The sequence below is a fragment of the Labrus bergylta genome, chromosome 14, assembly GCF_963930695.1.
Source record: "Labrus bergylta chromosome 14, fLabBer1.1, whole genome shotgun sequence".
Classification (NCBI taxonomy): Eukaryota; Metazoa; Chordata; class Actinopteri; order Labriformes; family Labridae; genus Labrus; species Labrus bergylta.
In genome coordinates this window covers 20,907,369-20,928,767 of record NC_089208.1, presented here as the reverse complement: position 1 = coordinate 20,928,767, position 21,399 = coordinate 20,907,369, and the positions used below count along the sequence as shown (strand labels likewise).

Here is a 21,399-nt window from a genome sequence, read left to right as displayed (position 1 = left end):
GATGATGACGGATGATGGTACTGACGCTAAATTTCAGGGTGACGGAGCGGCACAGATAGGGGTGCTCTTACCAGTGTGGAAACAGCGGAGGTGTACATTGGAGTGTGTCCCGTAGACATCAACACAGGCTGCAAAACAACAAAAGGAGAGGATAATATTGCAGGGCATGCCGAAGGGTACAGGGGGAGAACAATGGGTACCACTTTGTCTTCCTTCTTAATTTATTAGCGAAGATGTTGACAAGTTAATCTATGACGCTCTCTTCGTTCACAGCTGAGCTAAACCAAAACTGGGATACAACTATTACACTAAAATATTTAAACTGCAATATATAATTTATGAATTCTGTAATGTGCTTATACTATATGCTAGGCATATAACAGTTACATAACCACACTTTACAGCAATACTGTTTTACCTCAAATTGTAATACATATACTAGCACACTATATACTAAACTCTGGAAACCTTAAGGAGTTTATCATATAAAGAGCAGTGTACAGTGTTACGAAAAACTACACAAGGGCTATCCTGGAAACTTTGAAGGCTTAATTGCTTGCTCAAAAGCACATACACAGCTGTACTTGTTACAGTAGAGAAGAAAATAGAGAAGCATTAAAGTCGCTTTATTTAACCAGACAACATTAATTTGACAATTTCCTGGCAGGTAAATGGATTCAACAGACAGCTTGATGCCTCCCCCTTCTTAACCTTTCTAGAACCAGACACAGGCAGCAGACAGGTGCAGGAGGGGAGTTGTGCAGTGTGGAAAATGAAGGAAAAGCACATAACTCTTAAAGAGATGTAAAAATAAGGAATATGGGATTGATGTCGCTAGGGTGTCCACTGAAGTCACATACTGTATGACGAGACAATGCCCAGGGGTCCCAACACCAAAATGTCAAATTTGAACCACCATTAGGGCATTGTTATACTGTCTTAGGGATTAACAGATTGTGACAGGGATAGCACATTTTCACTGACAAAGCATCATAAAATGAAATAATACAAAATGAAATCCTGTTGACTTCCAGACAGTGTAACTGGAAGAATTCTGTATGTGAACTAGGTTAGAAGACTTATTCCTGCAGCCTTCTGTCTTAATTCAAGTGGAAACTCAAAGTCCAGATATGCCTGCCATCACCATCATCATCAATCATCATCATTAGAAACATTACTCTAAATATACATTTAATAATATCAATCCAAAAGAATTATGTTATTTTATCTAACATATTTAGATTTGCCTGGATCTACATGTCACAATACAGCAGCACACATAAATAAAATGTTCAGTCACAAAAGGCAGAGTGGCTGAAAAACAAAATGTCTTCAACAGTGTTTATCAACGGCCATCGGCCTGGGATTGAGCTCCTTTTTTTTTTTCATGCACATCCAACAATGCAAACCAGTGTCATAAAGTCATGCAAACGATCCACTTTGAACTAAGATGAGCCCAGACCTGTATTTTTCATAATGCATTCAGTTGTCCCTGAAGAAAAATACAAGACTTCATAAATTATGGCAGTATTCCAGAAATAGAATTTGGGCCAACCCTAGCTCCCAAGACAACAAGAACAACATCAACATTTTTACTTTCATCAGAAGACAGAGTTTTGTTGCAGTATGTGTACGTTTCTACTACTATTTTTGTTGCTCTCATTTTGAAATCAATTACTTCTTTCCACCACTTTAAATATGTGTGTTTATAAGACTGGTTTGGATCTCACCCTAAAGTTTTAAATCAGTATTTTCTGCACAAGTACTTAAACCGGATTTTTTAATTCGCATACAGGAGGAAATATCAAAATTCTATGTTCAGAAAGATACGACAGATTAAACAAGCTTTTAAAAACTGCATATTTTTTGCTCATATTATGGGTGGAAGATATGTAGGAAATGTTATTGCAGTGCAATTCTAAACCTCACATTCCCTCAGATAGAAATACTTTTGTGCTGCAGAGAAACCAAAGTAGCGAGAAACCGACCATACTGTATTCATGTAGTTCTTAGATCTGTCACTGTCAGAGAGGCTCCAGCTTTGTTTGCATTTGGAGTTTGTGGGTGTCACATTTATCAGCTTGAGAATAAATGTAGCGCTCTAGACGCTAGCACTTAGGCTACTTACTTAGTGTGCCTGTCAAACAGATAATATGTCATGCCACAAAGGTCTCCAGCTGGAATAGAATTTAGGAAGCTGCACATAAAAGATAAAATATAACAGATTTTGCTTCCTTTTTGACTGTGACATATTACCCGTTGGATGGTTTAAACAACACCCCAGCAAAAGGTTTAATTTAAGCAGTTAAATAAACATGATAACGGAAAGGGAAAAATCTGTTTAAAATGTGTTTTATCAGAATACTTGAGCCAAGGAGTGGTTTATTTATAGGCACATGGTGTCAGGAAACCTGCATCAAGTACACAACCTTGTACATAACATGGCGCACAAAACATTGTCAGCCCACAGAATACAGCAAATAAACCCAACAGTTCTTCTTCTCAAACTTTAAGATCAAAGTATTCAATCAGCACTAGTGTGTAATTCTTTAACCTACATTTATTTTGAAGTAAGAAAGCTCCTTTATACTAGGCCCAAGAGATTCATGCTAGAAAAACACTTGAGTAATACGCAGTTAATTCATGGTGCGCAGTCATGTTATAAAATCATAACAGACAGGGCTGTGAACAGTCTAGAATTTCTCCTGCATCATCTTCAGCTTGGCTGTCTTGTTGTGATGATTCTGTCTTTCTTTATCACAAATCGCTTGGCCACCCTCCAGTTAAATGCAGTTTTTCAAGCTGATTTCAAAGAAAGGCTTTCAGAGGTCAGATTGTAATGGTTAAGTGGTTAATCTCCTGTCTGCACTAAAAATATATAATACTACCAATAAAGATGCCTTGAACCTTAAAGACTCGTGGGGACATACAGTACAGCCTGAAACTGACGCTGTCAAACGTCAAGACATTAAACAAATGTGGGGGAACTTGCATCCGGTTTATTTTGAGAATTCTTCACTGGTAATGCCCAGTGAAGCTCCTCGACTGAAGTGTTTGCCTCCTACAAACACATTCTGATATGGAAGTGCAGACTGCCCACGCTTTAACTGCAAGCCCTGCTGGTCACTGTAAAAAGAATCTCCTGTTAAAGTTGAATAAACATTTTCTTCCAAGACAACAAATTAGGGTTGTCACTCGTCACAGTACCTGGATTTTAAATGACATTACGATACTAGTAAAAATGAAACTATATTTCAATACTAATGCAACAAAAATACTGGAGAAGCTCAGGGCACACAATGTTGGGGGATTTCTTGTTTTCATTTAACAAAAAATGCAAGAAAACTCCTGCACCCTGTCTTATTTTCATGTACACAGATACATTTAGACGGTGCTCTCTCTCCGGTTATGTGTGTTTTTAGTTTTTTTTTTCTTTTTAAAGCTGTGTTACTTTTTGACACTTTCAATAATTAAACTGACTTGGATTGTATCACATGGATTATTCTGACATTACAACAAATACTCACGAAAGGCCCAAATAGAAAATGTTAATATGATTTTTTTTCAAATAACTCCATCAAAAATCTCAGTAATTTCATACAGACGCAATGAGAAAATGATTCATAGTTAATTAGTTGAAATTAGTTGAAATTTGTATTTACAATTTTGTTCGTTGTAAATTAAGGGATGAAACAATCGATAAAAGACAAAAGACGTTCATGCTCTGTGCACATAAATTGCTTAAATTAAGTATTTTTGCCTGTATTTTAGGTGGTAGGAGGTCATGCTGGTGGGCCACTACCCCAAATGAATAGTAGGGGAAACACTTAAATCTATAAAAAATAGAATATCCCCAGTTGTAACATTTGATGATATTTACCCATAAATGATTGCTGATGCTTGCCTTTTTACCAAGAATGTAATCATTAGGCCTGAACAGATATTTCCTGTATGTGACCTCAAGGGATGACTGGTTGTCCTGACATCGTAGGCCTCTTGGAAATGGCTGAATGAGTCATGTAATGAATCTGCTCTACCGGAATCCACTCATGTTTTAACATTTCTCTGACATAGATTTAAATGACCTCATAATGGTTGATTTGTGAGAATGAAGCAAGCCCCACCTCACAGTGTGAATAATTACTGATCCCTTTGATACATGTGCTAGATGACGAGCTATATTGAGGCAATGATAAAGTATCAAAACATCAAGAATGATCAGACAGGTCAAATTCCAACCTATTGTTCAAGCAGTTAACTCAATGTTTTCATACTGCTTAACTATGGTGCAATGGATCAATGTTGATCTGATTGGATTTCTCCCCATGGTTCAAATTGCATGTGATCTCCAGACCGATGAATAATCTATGATCATGGTGGAGAATAAATGTACTAAAAATAAATCCCCTTGCAGAGTTCCCATTGAAAAGAAATCAGCGGTTATATAGTGCTTGTAGGCACCATGGGGATCTGCTGTAATAATGTGTAGACGGTCCAGTGTTTTGAAACATTTTACACAAGTTTTGTGCAGACTTTCCTCGCAGAAAATTGTTGTAAAGTGTTGCTATGTTTATATAAAATATGTATCAAACATTATTTTGCCTCTCACTCTCACTGTGTCTTGTTTATCATGCATCAGCATGTTATAACCCTTTCACACAGCCTGCTTTAATTTGTAGCTACAGACATAGCCAAACACTCTGTATTAAAGTGCTTTGTTCAGTTCAAACAGTGTAAATATAGTCAGTCACCACACGCTCCCTGTTTGTTGTTTTGTAAAAGTGGAGCTGAAGAATAGAAAAGTTATAGAAATAAGTTTTGGGCAATCCGATCTGTAACACACATCTTTGATTTGATCGAAACTGTAGGATTTAAGATGCATTGCACCCCTACTGTTTAACCTTGGATTGGAGGAACACTGCGGATACTGTCTTGGCTGTTGAACAGTCAGAGGAATTGAGAACATCTCCTGAACCTATCAAGGCTGCTGGGGGTAGAATTGGAGTTTGCTCATGTTCTGGAATTTGCATTGTCCAGATTCAGTCTTCAACATATATGTAGCTCACCGTGTTAAATTTCCTGTGTCTGAGGCGATCTCAACCAATGGAAATACCCCAGGGAGAGTGTGCAGGAGGATGTGGACTGGTCTGTAAAGATGTAACCCAGGTCTTAACACTTACACCCAGGTCTTAAAAATATGTATAACTGTATGTATTGTGTAATGCTAGATGTATGATGTGTTTTAACTTACACTTGAAATTATAATTATATGTATTATGAGACGTAAATCTCGGAACATTATGCCTTAAATCTTGAGTGGTTTGACAGCCAATCAGAGCGCATGCTGAGCGTCTTAAGCAGGAATTATTTTTCTGTTTTTTCATTCAAAGATAACGTTTAGTTGGAAATATTTCTCAGTCTCCTGAATTTTATTAAATATTCTCATCAGTAACATTTTTCCTCCTTTACTAGTTTTTCTGGTTTCATTAGCCAAATATGAAATTTCAGTTTACAGGATTATGCTCAAATTTGTTGTTAAAGGATTAACATGTGCTACTTACACCGACTTTTTGTTTTGTCTCTACAATATGTAAATGGATTTAACCACAATATAGAAAAGAATGGTACATCCCTTGGAAGTGCTGCATGTGAGAAAGCAATTAGCTGAATTATTTGAATTGCACATTTCACAGACTTCTCTGCCAGCCTCCTGTACAAAGTATGTGTTGTGTCTAAATGAGCTGGTTTGTGAACCAAACATTGCACTGTTCACATCATTTACAGTGAGCCAACAAATGTAAATTGATATTGCAGATACTTCAGTGTACATGCTATAGTGATTAAAACATAAAAAACTGCCATTATTAAACCAGTTAATCTCCACCTTCCTCATCTAGGAGCCAACCCTCACTTAAACCGAACTAAGTATTTACTGAACTGTAGGACGAGTCTGACTCAGGCAAGCTCCCACTGTGTGCTTCATATGCAAATGTGTACCTCTGCTCTGGACAATGTCTGGAATTCATTTTCTCAACATTGTCTGGGGTTTATATGGTAAAACACAGAAAGAACACCAGGAACTGACAAGCAACGCTGTCACAACCAAATAATGGACATTGCTTCTTTCTCTCTGCTGTTTGTTTTTGTTATTGTTCATAGAACAAGCCCCATAATAGGAAATCCCAGAAGTCATTCACACTCTGTTCTGCTCGTTTTTAGCTGCAAATGGATATAGAGCAACGAAAAAAAAAAAGAGACACAGAATCAGACTCATGAAAAAACTTCTGACGATGATTTAACAATCCGTCTCTTTGAGAGCAAGATGTGTGAACTGGGCCCAATAATGAATTCTACTGTTCCAGAAGATGAGTGGAACTGACTCTCCAGTGCCACTTCTTTTGGTTTTACAGCATTCATAAACTGCTCCATCGAATTCTCCTCATCAACCACAGCTTATGGTGAAGGCTCTGATTTGTTTGACACAACAAGTCAGTGTCTCCTCTCTGTTTATTAAAATAGAGCATTTTATTGGACCGTTGCTCCATGAGGACTCCAGTTTACTCCCATGTGGGAAAAGCGAAACACTTCTCCCCTCAAAGCAAACAACCATAGGACCTCTTAAGTCCTCACAGCCGATCAGACTGTTAAATAATGTGTGGGCATATGAGATGGGCCATTGTCAAGTGTGCATTATAGCTTACACCTGCTTGCATTTGTATTTCTTAATGCACTCAAGGCAACATGACTCTGCTCCTGCTGATGTCAGCTGTGTCATTAGACTGTGTGACTGATGTTTGTATTACAGTTGACTTTTATCAGACACGTGTCTTAAATAACTACTCAGCACAGGAGTTCAGGGTCTGTATTGAGAGCTAGACTACTCTTACCACTTTAAAGTAAAGCCGTTCTTTTTTGTTCCTGCATGTGCCACTCGGGCTTTCTTTGTTGTCATTTTATTCAGCAAAACTAGTGAGCGATTTTATTTCACTAAGTTCATAGGTGTCCATTCTTCTGTTACAAATCCTAATTGATCTTTGACCACATCCTGAAACCAATCAGATGATTGGATTACGCCCCCTCATCTTGTGTCCACCTGCACTTTGATTTTTTTTTTTTTGCTAAGAGTTGATATCAAATTGCCTCAGATGCATGCTCATGCAGGCGTGTAGTTAACCTGACTCTTTATGACCGTATTATATTCCCCTTAAAGTATTTATGTTGGAGACAAAAAGTCATGACAAACAACACATAAGTGCAAAATTATATTTGTATTGTATTTGTATGATTGTTTTCATGAACCACTTGTCTGTGAGCTGAATAAAACTCTTAATAGAAATGTTAAAAGCTTGGAGGATGTTATGTCTTTAAATGGAGAAGGGACATTCCTGTGATTATAATTCTCATAGGTCTTGTGATTTCGTACCTAGTATTTATGTTAATATCAAACTGGTGCATAATTAGTTAGCTTATAGTTTAAATGTTATCACCATCAGTTGAACAATCAATACAATTATCCACTTTAACATTGGCTACATTTAGTACAATTTCAGGAGTGTTTTCAGAACTGCAGCTAAAATATGAATATCTCCAATGGGATTGTGTGATTGACTGATTCAGAGTATATTTCAATATAAGCACAGTGGGAAGGATATAGTTGTGTCATGCTGGCAGAGGAATGATGATATGTAATGTGATGAACAGTGTGATTAGTTTAAAAGCATGCGTGTGTTTATTGTAACACAGTAACAGCCCGACGCCTTAGTGCTGACAGCATAGTGTGTTGCCCTTGTAATAGTGTTAGGTATTGATCGGTAATGTACATTGTTGAGTGAGAGTGTGTTTATCCTACCTTGACTGGAGAGATATGTGTGTGTGGTGTGTAGCCATGTATGGCCTCCATTGCAGCAAGGTTCTTGTCGCTCATATGAAGCATCTCAGCGCTTTTCCCAGGAGCCAGATGTGCTGGACTGTGCTCCAAGGGGGGCGTCTCCTCATCCTGGTACCTGTACTTCTGCAGACACACAGATATGAAAGAGATCGTCAGTCATGTTTTATTTCCAGCTCTCAGTTGAGATGCACTTACTGTGAAAATCGTGGCTGATAAGATACCCATGATTTTTTCATTACTTCTTGATAATTCTAGGTGTCTGTTTTTTGGATGAGCTATGAGATATGATATTTTTTCATAGTCCCGCTCCTCTTGAAATGTCACTGGAACATGTTTTACAAACTGCATGATCTTTTCAGAGATGGTGTAAAAGTCTGCTTAAAAACTTGCATGAAATTAATATACTATTTGTACAATAGATCTCTATGGCACATACACGCACTAAGGGAACACTTTTCTTTTACTTAGACTCTGGACAGGGATTAAACAAACAATTTAATCGTGGCAGGGGAATCTTCCAGTTCAAAATCAGACTCCGCCATGATGGCTTCTGCTCTGCATCTATGTACAGATATCGTGAGACAGTTTTCAACCCAACAAAAAAACGTTTTCATGTTTTAATATTGCAAGATCTTCTGTGAGATGCAGAAGTTTTTCCTCTCTTGTTTCCACAGAAAATAGCCATATCGACATATTGCCTGTCATAATAGCTATCTATTAAGTTTGGATGTATTTGTCGTCTCTTTTGAAGCCTGCACACCCAAACAGCTGATCAGTGCGCTTTTGGCAGAAGAGAATGTTTGTGGTGTGCAGAAGTAGTGCTAAAACAAAGTGGCTTGCTAGTGGAGAAATAAAGTACATTGTTTTTCAATAAAGCATTAAAGATTACGATAATCGTTTTTTAAATTAATGTCCATTTTAATAATCAATAAAAAAAATTAAAGCTGATAATATACGATAGACAGATGTGTGCCCTGCTCTGGGCGACATAAATTTACATATGTCAATGCACTGATCTGATACCAGTATTCATTAAGCACCAAGATAATATAGAAAAATAATCCTGTGATGATACAAACAACCAAGCAGTACTAGCAGAGAGTGTATTGTCAGCTAAAGCTTACCATCCGTCTGTGTTTAAACAGTGTTTTCATTAATGTTTTATTTATCCTGATGGATTTTTGAAAAACAGAAAATATGATATCTGAACACCTTTTAAGAAAACTTACACTGTCAGCTTTGTTGTTAGTATACTCTTCTGTTTAATTGTTCATGTTCTTTAACAGAACAGGGTCAATGACAAACTACCTCATTCAGTAAAACAGAACGTCCAAGTGTTGGTAATCAATATGCAAATCATGTACATGTCACAACATGTGTGACGCCTACAAGTGAAAAAAAGACATCATAGGAGGCTTACAAATATTGCCATTGTGTGTCGAGCAGGATGATCGTCCTCCACAACCACATGGACAACCATGACTCATAGTGGCTCCACAGAAGCAGCAAATCATGCAGCTTCTTCCCCGTAACCTTCCTCCCCTACCGTTATCCCACACCTGGGCAGTCTGCCAGCAGCCCACTGTGTTAGCCACACATGGTAGGTTTCATTCTAGGCGTGATGACACAAAATCTGCACACTGCGTTTCCATCACAAACACATCAGAAGGTGGGCAGCATCACAGCGTGAATCTGCTACACTGTCCTGTTTATTGGACGTTTTTTTTTTTCCCCCTTACATATCTGTACTCCACTAAAGCCCTCCAGGCTTACAAAACGCTCTGCTGCACTGCAGATGTGAAGCAACTCATTCTGAATATGAAGAAAAAAATGGAGGCATCATCTGAATTTTTGGCTAATAGCCCGATGGTGCTCTCTGCCATTCTTTTCTTTTTCTTTTTTTGGGAGGCAGACGGAGAGGGCGGTGCATCACCGAGCCCCGTCTCAGACAGGCTGCCTAGCAACCAGAGCAGAGCAGAGATTGCAGTGGCACAGTTGGGGCTGCCAGCAACCATCCTGGATCACATTACAATGAGAGAGCAAGAAGAAGAGGTAGAGAAATAGAGATTAAGATAAAGGGGAAAGTGAGGGGGGATGGGTAAGAATCACAAAAGTCGAACTATCAATAAATGGAAGCTGGAAAGGGTGAACCAGAGTAAAAATGATTTGATAGCATGGTTCCATATAGTTAAAAGTTGATAAGCAATAAACAATCAATTTGTATTTATTTAGCACTGCAGAGGCAGGCATTGCTTCCACCAGCTCACCTATTTACAGTTTAAAATTGTTTTAGTTTGAACTGAAAAATACTGGTTAACCATTCTAAATCGTTTGCAGTAATTGACAGACATTTTTAACTCGAAGGCACAGTTTGTAAATTACATGAACAGAGTTAAAAGTAGCCCCCGGGAATTTTTTTTTCTCCACTGCATCCAACTTTCTTGCATGACCAACATTCATGCTGCCATGTTGCCTTCTGTCACAGTGGTGGGGGATGTGACAGTCAACGCTTAATATACATTACAAAGTGCCCTTCTGGAGAGCGGTTCAGGCGCAATCCCTCTGACCAGTGAGTTGTATGATTATTGCCCAGTGTACCAGAATAGCACAAAAACAGAACTTTTTTAAAATTCAAACAATTTGAAGGAGTGTAACGTTTATTATTATTTATATTGTCTGAAAATCTTGTTAACGTAGCTGCTTTTTTTTTATCCACTGCAGTATGAAGAAATGCAAATACTCATGTAAATGCAAATGCAATATAATTTATGTGAAGTTAAAAGGAGCATTTTTTTTCAAACATTCGTCAAAGGAAAGCAGTTTCTGGTTTTAACTCCTTTATATTTTAAAGCGCTCATTTGAGGTTTTCAAGCGAGTAAATTGAACATCATGATATTCAACTAGTGCCTCGTATATCAATCAGTCCCTGAGTAGATGCCTGAAATAAAAACAGGCAGCTCTGAATCCACAGAACAAAGACAGGGACCTTCTGCTCGAGATAAGAGCAGCAGCAGCTAATATTTTTCCGGTCCATGAGTTTTTACACACCTGCAGCGTTTTACATAATCTCCACCCATTTCTGGTAATTTGTGTATCATGAAATTAAAGCAGATTCTTCTTAGTAGATAGCTTTTTGAAGTGCTGCATGTTTAAGATTTGAGATACCCAAACAGCACACATACGAAAATGAGCAGTTGTGTGAGGAGAGCGTCCAAGTGCAACTGAATAACAGCAGTGCTGATATTCAGTACTGTGTTAAATTAGTATAATTTGACCAAATGGTTTGAAGGCCATTTATCACAACCAGGGGATCTATAGCAGTTTGAAACAATCAAAATATGCTTCTTTCTGTATAAACAGCCAAATAAATGACCACTGCGACAAAATGCCCCCAGTTTTCTTCAGCTTTAATGTATCAATACAGTACATCATTTTGAAGAGAATCCAGTAGATCTTAAAGGAATGACTCTGCTCTAAAGGTCAATATAAAGAGATTCCCCACACTTCACAAGAGTAGGCCCTACTATACTATAAGGCTGCAGTCTAAGTGGCTGAATAAGCCATCCCTTGAATGGTTAAATGAGTTAACTTGATGTGAAGCAAATGTCATATGCTATCTACCGTCATCTCAGTTTGTAATTCAAGGCCTGAGCTTGAGCTTTTAAATTACCGTGCATTAGGGAATCCAGTGAAAGCTTACCTCACCTCTCAGGCATATCATTTCCAAGAATCTCAGAGTGCAAATGCATTTGATGTGTGTGATGTTACAAGAACCACGAGAGGTTCTTTGGGTGTAAAAGAAAGGTGTCAACTCCCTCACTGCACCTTCTCAGAGTTTAGGCTTTTCAAAGTTTCGTATGTTTGGATTTTCTTCAACGATGATGATTAATCCTATTTTTCTGTTCGGATTAATTCTAACTGCTGCTGCTCTGATGAACTGTACAGGGATTTTATGCTGGGTGATGCTTCACAGTAGTCTCAGAAGTAGTAGTAGTATGCTGGTATAAAGATTAATTTAGTACACTACAGCTCAGTGACACATCTGGAAAATAGATCTGGAAAATGTGATTATAATTATCTTGAGTTTTAACACAGAGCTCAAGAGAATTCCTATTTAAGCTGTTTATGCAAGTGCTAATGATTTAGTGTCAGTTTTTATTATCAGCCAGAAAAAAACTAATGCATATATACAATATATACATTTTTACACACACTGTATCTGACTTTACTGTAAAGATTAATACATTTACTGATTTGTGACACACATTTTGTATTTTCATCCTTGGCAATTTTTAGTCGCCTACCCTGCAATTATGGAGCCAACTTTGTACCTTTTGATTGGACCTCAAGCGGCTTTAGGAAAAATATAAATTTTTGTACCGAGCTTAAGCTCATACATCAGTAGAGATATTTAACTCCCTTCGAGTATTTTTGGGTTATCAAAATGTACTTGATGTTAGTCGGGTTAACTGTCCCACCCAAACACTGCAGCCGACAGGGTTTGTTGAGCCCATTAGCTGTCTGTAATCGGTTGTCAATGTGCACAAAGAAGAGAGGTGTTACAGCATTTCTTTACTTTTAAGGTCCAATGAATCATATTAAACATTCAGGTTGCAAACTAAGGTGCTGCAATAATTATGACTTGAGCAAAGCATGGGAACAGTCAAGTATTGTGCAAAAAATGGAGAAAGTCTGAAGCAAGCGGTGGATGGGATGGAGAGACGGTGCAAAGGAACACACAAGTTTTACCCAGCAGACCAAGGTTTATTTTCAATGTATAATCAAAACTTGGTTATCTTTGACATCATTCGCCTATGTGACGAGAGTTTGTGACCTTTTTCTCAGTTTTCTTTAAATTTACACATTTTTTCTGAAACCACAATTCTTTTCTCCAGACTTAATCTCATAATGTTGGTGCCTAAGCCTAATTCAACTGTTAATCTTGTATAATTGTCAGGGCTAACACGTGTCTAACATTGTTACGAGGGCAGCAAAGGTTGGTTATGTTAAATGATTGTTCACTTTCTTACCTAAAGCCCGGCTCACACTGCAGGAGTTTTAAAATCCTTCCCTATTTTGCATCCGGGCAGCGTCACACACTTTAGGAGAATCCTAACAGATATTCTTCTCCATAATGTCAAGCATGCTCACACTACAAGATATTAAAGTCTTGGCACATCACATACAGGATGTCCTTAAGATTATCGTGCCCGACGGAGGGACGCACCACCTCACGGGACCTCGTGGGACCTCACGTAAACAATAGAGCCGGCAGTTAAATTTGCGACTATAATGCTTTGTGCAGGGAGAAAAACACATAAAAAAGATTTTAAAAAAGGTTTTGGGTGAAGAAATGTCTGAAGAGTCGCAGACAACAGGGGTTGTATATTCTTCAGTGAGTGCTGGAGGTAAGATTGTAACTATGAGCATTACCGTTGTCAAGCGCACCTGTGTAGACTGCAATATATTTTTATTTTCTGCAATAACCCATCAAAATAAAGTTCTTTCTGTCATCTCAGTTGATTTTCAATCTCCACTCCAGTGCAAGATTTTGAACACAACTTTAATATCATTTGCATTATAACAACTGCTGGTGCCAGCCAACACCTACTAATAAAACTGTGTTTTTTTCTTGTATATGTAAACCTCAGAACACAGAAGATTCACTCATCTTCTGCCAATGCTTTCTCTCAGAGGTTTTTTTCTGCACAACACTTTGACAAGTGTTGGTATCCTGTAGCTACAATTCTGCAACAATAACCACAACAGACTTTACATTTACCATAGGGCAGAACGCTTAGAACTGCACCAGGAAGGATTTTAATGTAATAATACATCCAGACTAAATCACAGAGTGGTGCTGCCATGAAGAAGAGCTTTGTATGTCTCCTTGGAGGCGCTCTAGATTTACCCCAAAATGAAATCTACTGCTGTGTTTAGTTACATAAATCTCATGTAATTCTGAGAACTAATGGCAAATACAAAGCTCCTGGCTGACAATAACATAAACATAGAAAAAAACAACCTTGTAAAAGTTTATTTGTAAAAATAGTCAACTCGCTGTAAGACTCAGAGGGAAGATTTGAAATGATTTATCTTTATGTGACTCAAATGTTTTATTAAATAACTACAATGAATCCTAAAGGATACCCACATTTGTATTTTAAATGTTTGAAATAAGTTTGTGGAGGTTGTTATGAATGCAGAGGGGCTCATTGTGCTTCAGAGTGAAGGCGTTTCATATTAGGCATCACCTTGACTGCATTGGTACATTGTCCCACAGGGAGACGCTCGTTCTGCCCAGGAGCACTTTTCAGATTGTCCATTTCAAACTTTGATCAGACATGTAAAAATACTTTAAGTGGTGCATGTTTTGAAGCTCATTACAGTCCCAAGCAACTCAAGACTTTCTCTAAAAATAAGAATAAAACCCCTGTTGGGCTTTCTTCACCACCAAAAGGCTGATATTACTTCAGTGAAACAGGAAAAAGTCATAAATAAATAAAGTCCCTGGATACAAGCTGAGCTCTTTTAGAAACTCAACATTTAGTCTTCCTCATATTTCAGTCTTAAATATTTGTTAGTTGATTTACATCATCCTTACCAAATGAAGACGTACTGAATCTCATTTCTATGATGATTCATCACTGATGAGACCTGCACAGATACATCATCCTCATACTTAATGATCATATTAGAATGTAAGTTACATTCAGTGGTGTCATAGCGGGTGCTCAGCTGCAGGGCTTTTACATAGAATACTTTTTTGGGAGAATTTCATTGTGACTGTCTTGAGCCTTTTTTAAGGAACTTCATGTAAGGCATGAAACTAAACATAATATATGAAACATTTAAAAAAACTACAGACAATGTGGAATAAAACACTGCTATAAAGGTTGTTTGTGCGGCTTTGCTCCACATTTCTGAAAGCAATTCACTTTTAAATGGTAATCTGAGATGAGTCATCTGGTGTTAAATCTTTTTTCCTTCTGTTGTCCTCTTTCAATTGTCTATTCATTGTCTTTGCCTCTGCAGTGATGTCCATGAACACAAAGTACTAAAAAAACCCCTAAATAATGCCTCACCTTGTGATGAGCAAATTCTTGACATAAAAGTATTTCAAATGTTCTAGCCTTCGCAGTTTTGAGAAAACTGTTTTTTTAATTAGCTTCTGAGCTTTCCAGTACAAATTGGTTTAAACAGCACTGCTATAAACAATCACAAAAAAAAATATGTTGGGGTCAACATAAAGCTACGCCTAAATAGCTAAAATGACCTTGATTAAAATGCTCTATAGTACAGTTTACAGGTGAAACCTAACGCCTTCAACTGTGCTCCCGGTTCTCTTACACACAAAACTGTGTAGTCTTAATCATTTCAACCACCCCCCCCCCCACCCCCCCCCCACCCCCCCCACCCCCACCCCACCCACACACACACATAAACACACAATTTTATGCTGAGTACAGGCATTTTGTGTGTGCTGCACTTGTAAGCAATTGTAGCGCTAGCCCTCCTTGAGCCCCATGGGTCTTATCCACCCACTATTATATGAGTGGAGGCCATGTTAACACACAACTCTGTAAGATTAGTTAATGATTTAACTAGAAACAAACATGTCATAATAGCAGCACTGGTTATTTTTATTTTGTGAATATCAGCAATGTTTGCAAAATCCCATCAGGACCAGCTCTGCAGTGCAGGGTGCTAACTCTTCACTTCCCACAACAGTTAGCAAGAGGCACCTTGATGTAGTGGTGGGCGAGATGGAAAAATATATGTATATATACAGCATTTCTTTTTTTTTGGCAGGATCATGATCACGATTTATCACAACTAATTTGCAAGTTTCTGAACAGTTCAACAATAATTATTTCCCGAATAATGTTTTTATATGCACAGAAACTGTGCTAATAAGTTGTCTATTTGATCATTTACTCTGTTGGGGGTTTGGAGGTCTCCCCTGGAATATTTTAACCAGAAATGTCTTTCCCTACATTCTGATCAATTTTTATGCACAATTTGAGGATTTTCTGTCTTTAAATCTATTTAGCGTTCGATAGGTACATTTTTTTTTTATACAATACAGTGATGCATTCATTTTAAAACATGTGGACTTCAAGTTCTAGTGTTTCTGTACTGTTTAAGCTCTGCAGGATTCCTCCAGCTGTGAATAAACCTTCTAACTCGGCTGAGCTCATGGCTAAAAGAAGAAGAATTAGAAAGATATAATTAAAGGATAGATAATGACACTGGTTTGGCTCTTTAAGATTTTTGAAGGAAAATGCTGTTTTTGCTGTTCGCTGTTGCAAGTAAGCAAAGTGTACAGCAACTGTGTGTGGGAGTGTGTCTGTGTGCGTTTTCGTCCAACTCAGACTTGTACTGATATCAGTTTTTTTTTTTAACCATGTTACTGCAGATTGAAAAAAAGGATGTCGGAGTGTTCACAAATGTGTGCCTCTTCACACCCACTCATGCCTTTCTGTACACTTTACTTGCAGTCACCTCACATCTAAAATTTGCTGCCGGCTAAAAATCTGTGTAACTCTTTAATTATAAATGAATCGATAATTAACAGATATAGACTTAATGACGAAATCTCTCGTGTTCAGATAGAGACAGACAGGTAAGAGTCTGTAATTGATCATTTCTTCAGGAGTCAGGAATAATAGAGAGTGAATCAGGAAACTTCTCTGTTTCTATCATTTGAATCATTAATGAGATAGATCTTAAAACCTCAACCTAGCGTGTTATTAACACTAGTGAGTGTTAATAAGGGCTGTTTGAATCTTTCTAGAATGTGAAAATTAAATGCAGAGAATTCAGTTAATGTGTTACTGTAAAAGATAATGTTATACATGCTGAGTGTTAACTCTACATGTATAAAGACGCTTCCACCATACAAATGATCACATGAAAATAAAGGAGAATGCAAGTTACAAAGGGTTTGACTCCCAAAATGTTCTAGTGGAGATTCATTTAAGTGAGAATGAGAGATGGTCATGTAACCTGCGGCAGTTTTGAATATTTTCTTGTAACTAACAGTTACTTAAGAGTCAGTGTTAGGAATGTATTGTGAGGCTAAATTTACCACCAAAGACAACAGGCTGCAGGAGAACATGATGAATGGGATACGCATCTTTTTTGCACACATAAATATCACAGATAAACTGTAATTTATTTTAAATCTACTTCTTTAGATACAAATGCCATTTCTCTGCAGTGCTGTTTTTATAACCAGTGTGTGCTACTTACTCCTACAACTTACACATCCATTGCTCACACAACAGCAGCAGTAGTTTTTGGTAAGTTACTAAGGTACAGGCCGTCCTGCAATGTTCGATATTAGAACTGAACAGAGCGTTAGTAAATATCTGCTGCTGAACATTGTTGTTACTGTATCTCTCCAAGCTTACTGTCAGAGCTGAGGCGTGTTGCCCTTTATAAAGAAAGATGACATAAACAGGAGCATAAAATAGGTCAAATCCATATGGACGAAATGTGTGTTTGCAGGGCTCTAAAACCGGTAACGGTGGGTTTGAAATGCTAAACCCGAACATTACAGTGTGGCAATGTACGCTACCTCAGCTTTTTTCCAACTGGGCTATCATCACATCACTACTCCTGATCTCCTGATTGGCTGGCTCTTAATGATTGACAACAGGCCGTTTTCTTGTCCATTTTCCAGTAAGGATGTCTGAGAATTGATCGTTAGGGTGAGGGGATTATTGATCTGGATATTGAGATGAAAGCCCTCTAATCCCTGAGTCGTAAATCATTCATTACATTAACGCTTAGTTTTGTTTGTTCTTTAGCCACTTAGTTTACACTGTATATCACTTAAGTGAGCAATGCAAAAAGATGAAGATCAACGAGGCAGTATATCTTAATTAAATGCTGTGAGGCCACCAATGTGCATTAGGCTTAAAATAGCACATTAATGCACTGATGAATGCTTCCAACCACATAATAAATCATTTATTTATTGTTATAACCGGAGAGAAACCAGAAGAGTGTCCTCTAAATTCCTGATTTAAACATTACAGAGACTCTGCATAAGTTTTATTTTAAAGAAGCAGCACGAACAAATAACCTTGGAAGATCACCTTGGAAAATGGCCAGTCATGTGGCAGCTAGAGTTACACAGATATTTAGCAAAAACATATTGCTGTCCTGGAGAATGTAGGGAACAAAAGCAAGAGCTATAGTATGACAGTATAATATGCCTGCAATATACAGTACATCCCACACGATCTGGGCAAATATAACCCCACCAGTAACAACCTACCACATGACCGCAAAAGACTAGAACCAAACTGTTTGAGGGCTACTGAACCTGCTGGAAATGCATGTGCAGAGCTGCTGCTATGACATACTCTGTTCAAATGCAGGTGAAAGAACAAAGTCAAGGCAAACCTTGATTCTGATGTTAAAGAATAAACATGCACTCAAAAAGATTGAACATCTTCTGCTAGTAATATGTGCTGCTGATAAACCGAACTCTATTAATACAAGACAGATCTGTTATAACTAGCATTGTAATCGAGCAGTTAATCCCATTTTGAAATGATCTTCCCTTATTACAGAATACATTTTTGCTGTAAAGTTGCATCTCACTGGTTTGTCATGATGACTCTCGAGTCAAATTAAGTCAGCGGATGGAGAATTTCCAGCGTTTTCCATGAGGAAGGTGTGATGTCTCAGATGCAGACACAGCGTAAAATATGAGGCAGGAGGGAGCGAGGTGTGGGGTCACATGGGATTATCTGTGCAAATAAATACTCAACGCTTTCATAGTTTCTGAAGGGGAGGTCCTGCTGTGCTCACACACCCACGTTAATATCACCAGCTGTGTCACACAGAGATAAATTGTTCTCATCTACCAGACAAAATGTAAATATTAATCAATATTAATTAAATACAAAGACATATCCACTGCATATTAAATTATGTGCAACTATTGAACAGGGGTGCATAATGATACCACTTTATATGGATTCTCATACAACATTTGCTGAAATAACAAAGCCTGCAAGTGGGCAATTTAGATTCAAATCAATTCAGGGACCTGCTACACAAGTTATTTTTGGCCCATTTATTACTACCAGCTAGGTATATTCAACCACAAAAACTACTCAAATATGATTGTACAATTTCAATATATATATTTAATGTAACGTAAAAGTAATACATAAAAAATACTCACAAGGACATACACATATATCTGTAGGCCCATATATGGCTTTTTGTATCTTAAATATAAGGTATGGATTGGATTGTTTGAATAGATGATCACTGAATCGATCTGATTTCCATACATACAGTTACAACAACCCTATGAAATTAATCAAATGTGTCAGATTCCAGTAACTAAACAGCACAAACCAAAATGTCGGAGCTGAATTCACAAATGATTTATCCGGAGCTCTGTACACATGTACACATCAATTCTGGCAAGCCATGATGCCTAGCTGGAACGGGCGAGTATTGTGGGATTTGGCTTTAAAAAGTCAACAGACTAGAGCACCATTTGGAGGGAAACACTGAGCTGGCTCGGACTGCCATATTGGAAACACCTGAAGCTGAGAGGGAGGGGCAGTGATGGACAATCAGCGAATGAATGACTGAACATGCAGCTATTTGTACATTTCCTTCAATATAAACAGAGAAATACTGCAGACTCCCAGCTTAACAGCCTGTTAGTTGTTGATATTAAGCAGCTCAGCACAACACTGGCTCTGATTCATCAGTAGCCTACTCTAGAAAAAATCAGAGGCACTGTCCATCTTACCTAGTTTCAAGCTGGGGTTCAGCCTCTCCTGCAGCATACAGTTTCTCTGATGACTGATATTAAAGTGGCCCTGAGCTATAACATACATTTCCCAAGGTCAAAAGCATGCCATGCAATTTGCTTTGCTGGCTAGCAAAGCTAAACATGAACATATCAGCACTTCAAAACGTATGGTTAGACCCGAATGTGACCTGATCTTCACTTAATTAGAATATGTCTGTTGGTGATTGATGTGCCATTCGTTCAATCCCAGTTAACATTTGTGTTAAAGAAATACAATCACCAAACACAGCCAAGCTTGCCAAGGAGACTGTCGCCTTTCCAAGTGCTCCTATATACGAACATGATAAAAAAAAAAAAAAAAAAGCGACCGTGCACGCTTGGATGTTGAAGGTAATTTGCTCGGAATAAGATGATACCTGAACGCATATGGATTAGAGTGGAAGCGGTAGGTGAGTGTGATCTGTGTAGACTAATAACTGTAGTAGCCTAGCTGTGTTCAGTGAGCCAAACGGCTGCCACACACACACAAAAAAAGCGCGATTTCGCACAAAAAGGCCTCTTTTATGTTATTTTTTGCTACATACTTCTACAGGCAAACAGTCTATATTATGCATTGGATCACAAGCATCCCGCTGCAGATTTTTTCTTTTTTTTTCTTCCGCGTGCACCTCGGGCTTACCTTGCAGCCGAACATGAGAGAGAGGGTCCGGTTGCTGCAGATGAGCTTACACTGGCACATGACCGGCGATAGACACTTCAAATTCCTGACAGGCAGAGACATCAGTCCAAAGCCTCACTCACAAGAGGCGGACAGCACAGACCACACTTGTCGGTCCGCCGCCACACACACACACACACACACACACACACACACACACACACACACACACACAGAGCCACGGTACAGCTGGTCGCGAGTCGCCGGAGAGCCAAGGGGGAGGAGGGTCAGAGATGCCGGTTTACGGCGGGCCGCAGCGGTACTCGGTCCGATAGATGCGTGTCTTTATGCAAGTTTACGTCTTGCATGCTTCTCACGTTTAAGCTTCCGTCCTTCTTCATACAGAGGCATGTTGTCTAAAGGATTTACACTGGCAGCATCGAATATGATTTACACTTGCCTAAAAAAATCCAACCTCTCTCGCTCTCTCTCTCTTTCTCACACTCTCTCTCTCTCTCTCTCTCTCTCTCTCTCTCTCTCTCTCTCTCTCTCTCTCTTGCTTGCTCGCTCAATCTTACCATATAGTGTGTACTTAACGCGCAGCTGGCGTCATAAGGAGGGAAAGCAATAAAGAGACAAGAATGGAGCACACCGGCATAATGATGTTACCCAGTGGCAGAATTAAAATGATATTGGTTGTTGTAATAAAGTTAAGCACACACCCATTTACACCCATTAATCTGAAGGCAGTTGAAGCTGGGAAATATCAAATGGCCACACATCGAACAGCCTGCTCCTCCACCACCACCACCACATGTTACAATGGGATTACTGCGCCCCCTGTTGGATCAATAGAAAAAAGCTGTTGGAGCTGTCCAAGGTGCTGAAATGTTCTATATCAGTGGACAGCACCTAACGGTTATATAATGTCCTCATTGCGGATCTGCTTGCTGATTGAGCTAAAAACCGGAGCTTCAACTATTGACACACTGACTCACACAAGGTTATTATCTCCTCTAGGGTTGTTGTGCCTGTATGAATAGAATAATTTTGATTGGT

The 21,399-nt window shown here is 38.5% G+C and overlaps 1 protein-coding gene across 4 annotated transcripts in view; it reads right to left on the bottom strand.

The window, feature by feature from the left end:
- Nucleotides 1–20,786, bottom strand: part of LOC109983543 (disks large homolog 4) — a 44,655-nt gene extending 23,869 nt beyond the window's left edge. For 3 of the 4 annotated variants that reach the window (XM_020633295.3, XM_020633297.3, XM_020633301.3), the window contains exons 1-3: nucleotides 20,362–20,786; nucleotides 7,850–8,011; nucleotides 72–128 (exon numbers count right to left, since the gene is read on the bottom strand). In XM_020633295.3, the coding sequence (XP_020488951.1) occupies nucleotides 72–128; nucleotides 7,850–8,011; nucleotides 20,362–20,463 (321 nt within the window). In that variant the 5' untranslated portion in view covers nucleotides 20,464–20,786. The remainder of the gene's footprint in view (nucleotides 1–71; nucleotides 129–7,849; nucleotides 8,012–20,361) is intronic. The other variant, XM_065963271.1, reaches the window with a different exon arrangement.
- Nucleotides 20,787–21,399: the final 613 nt, after the last annotated feature.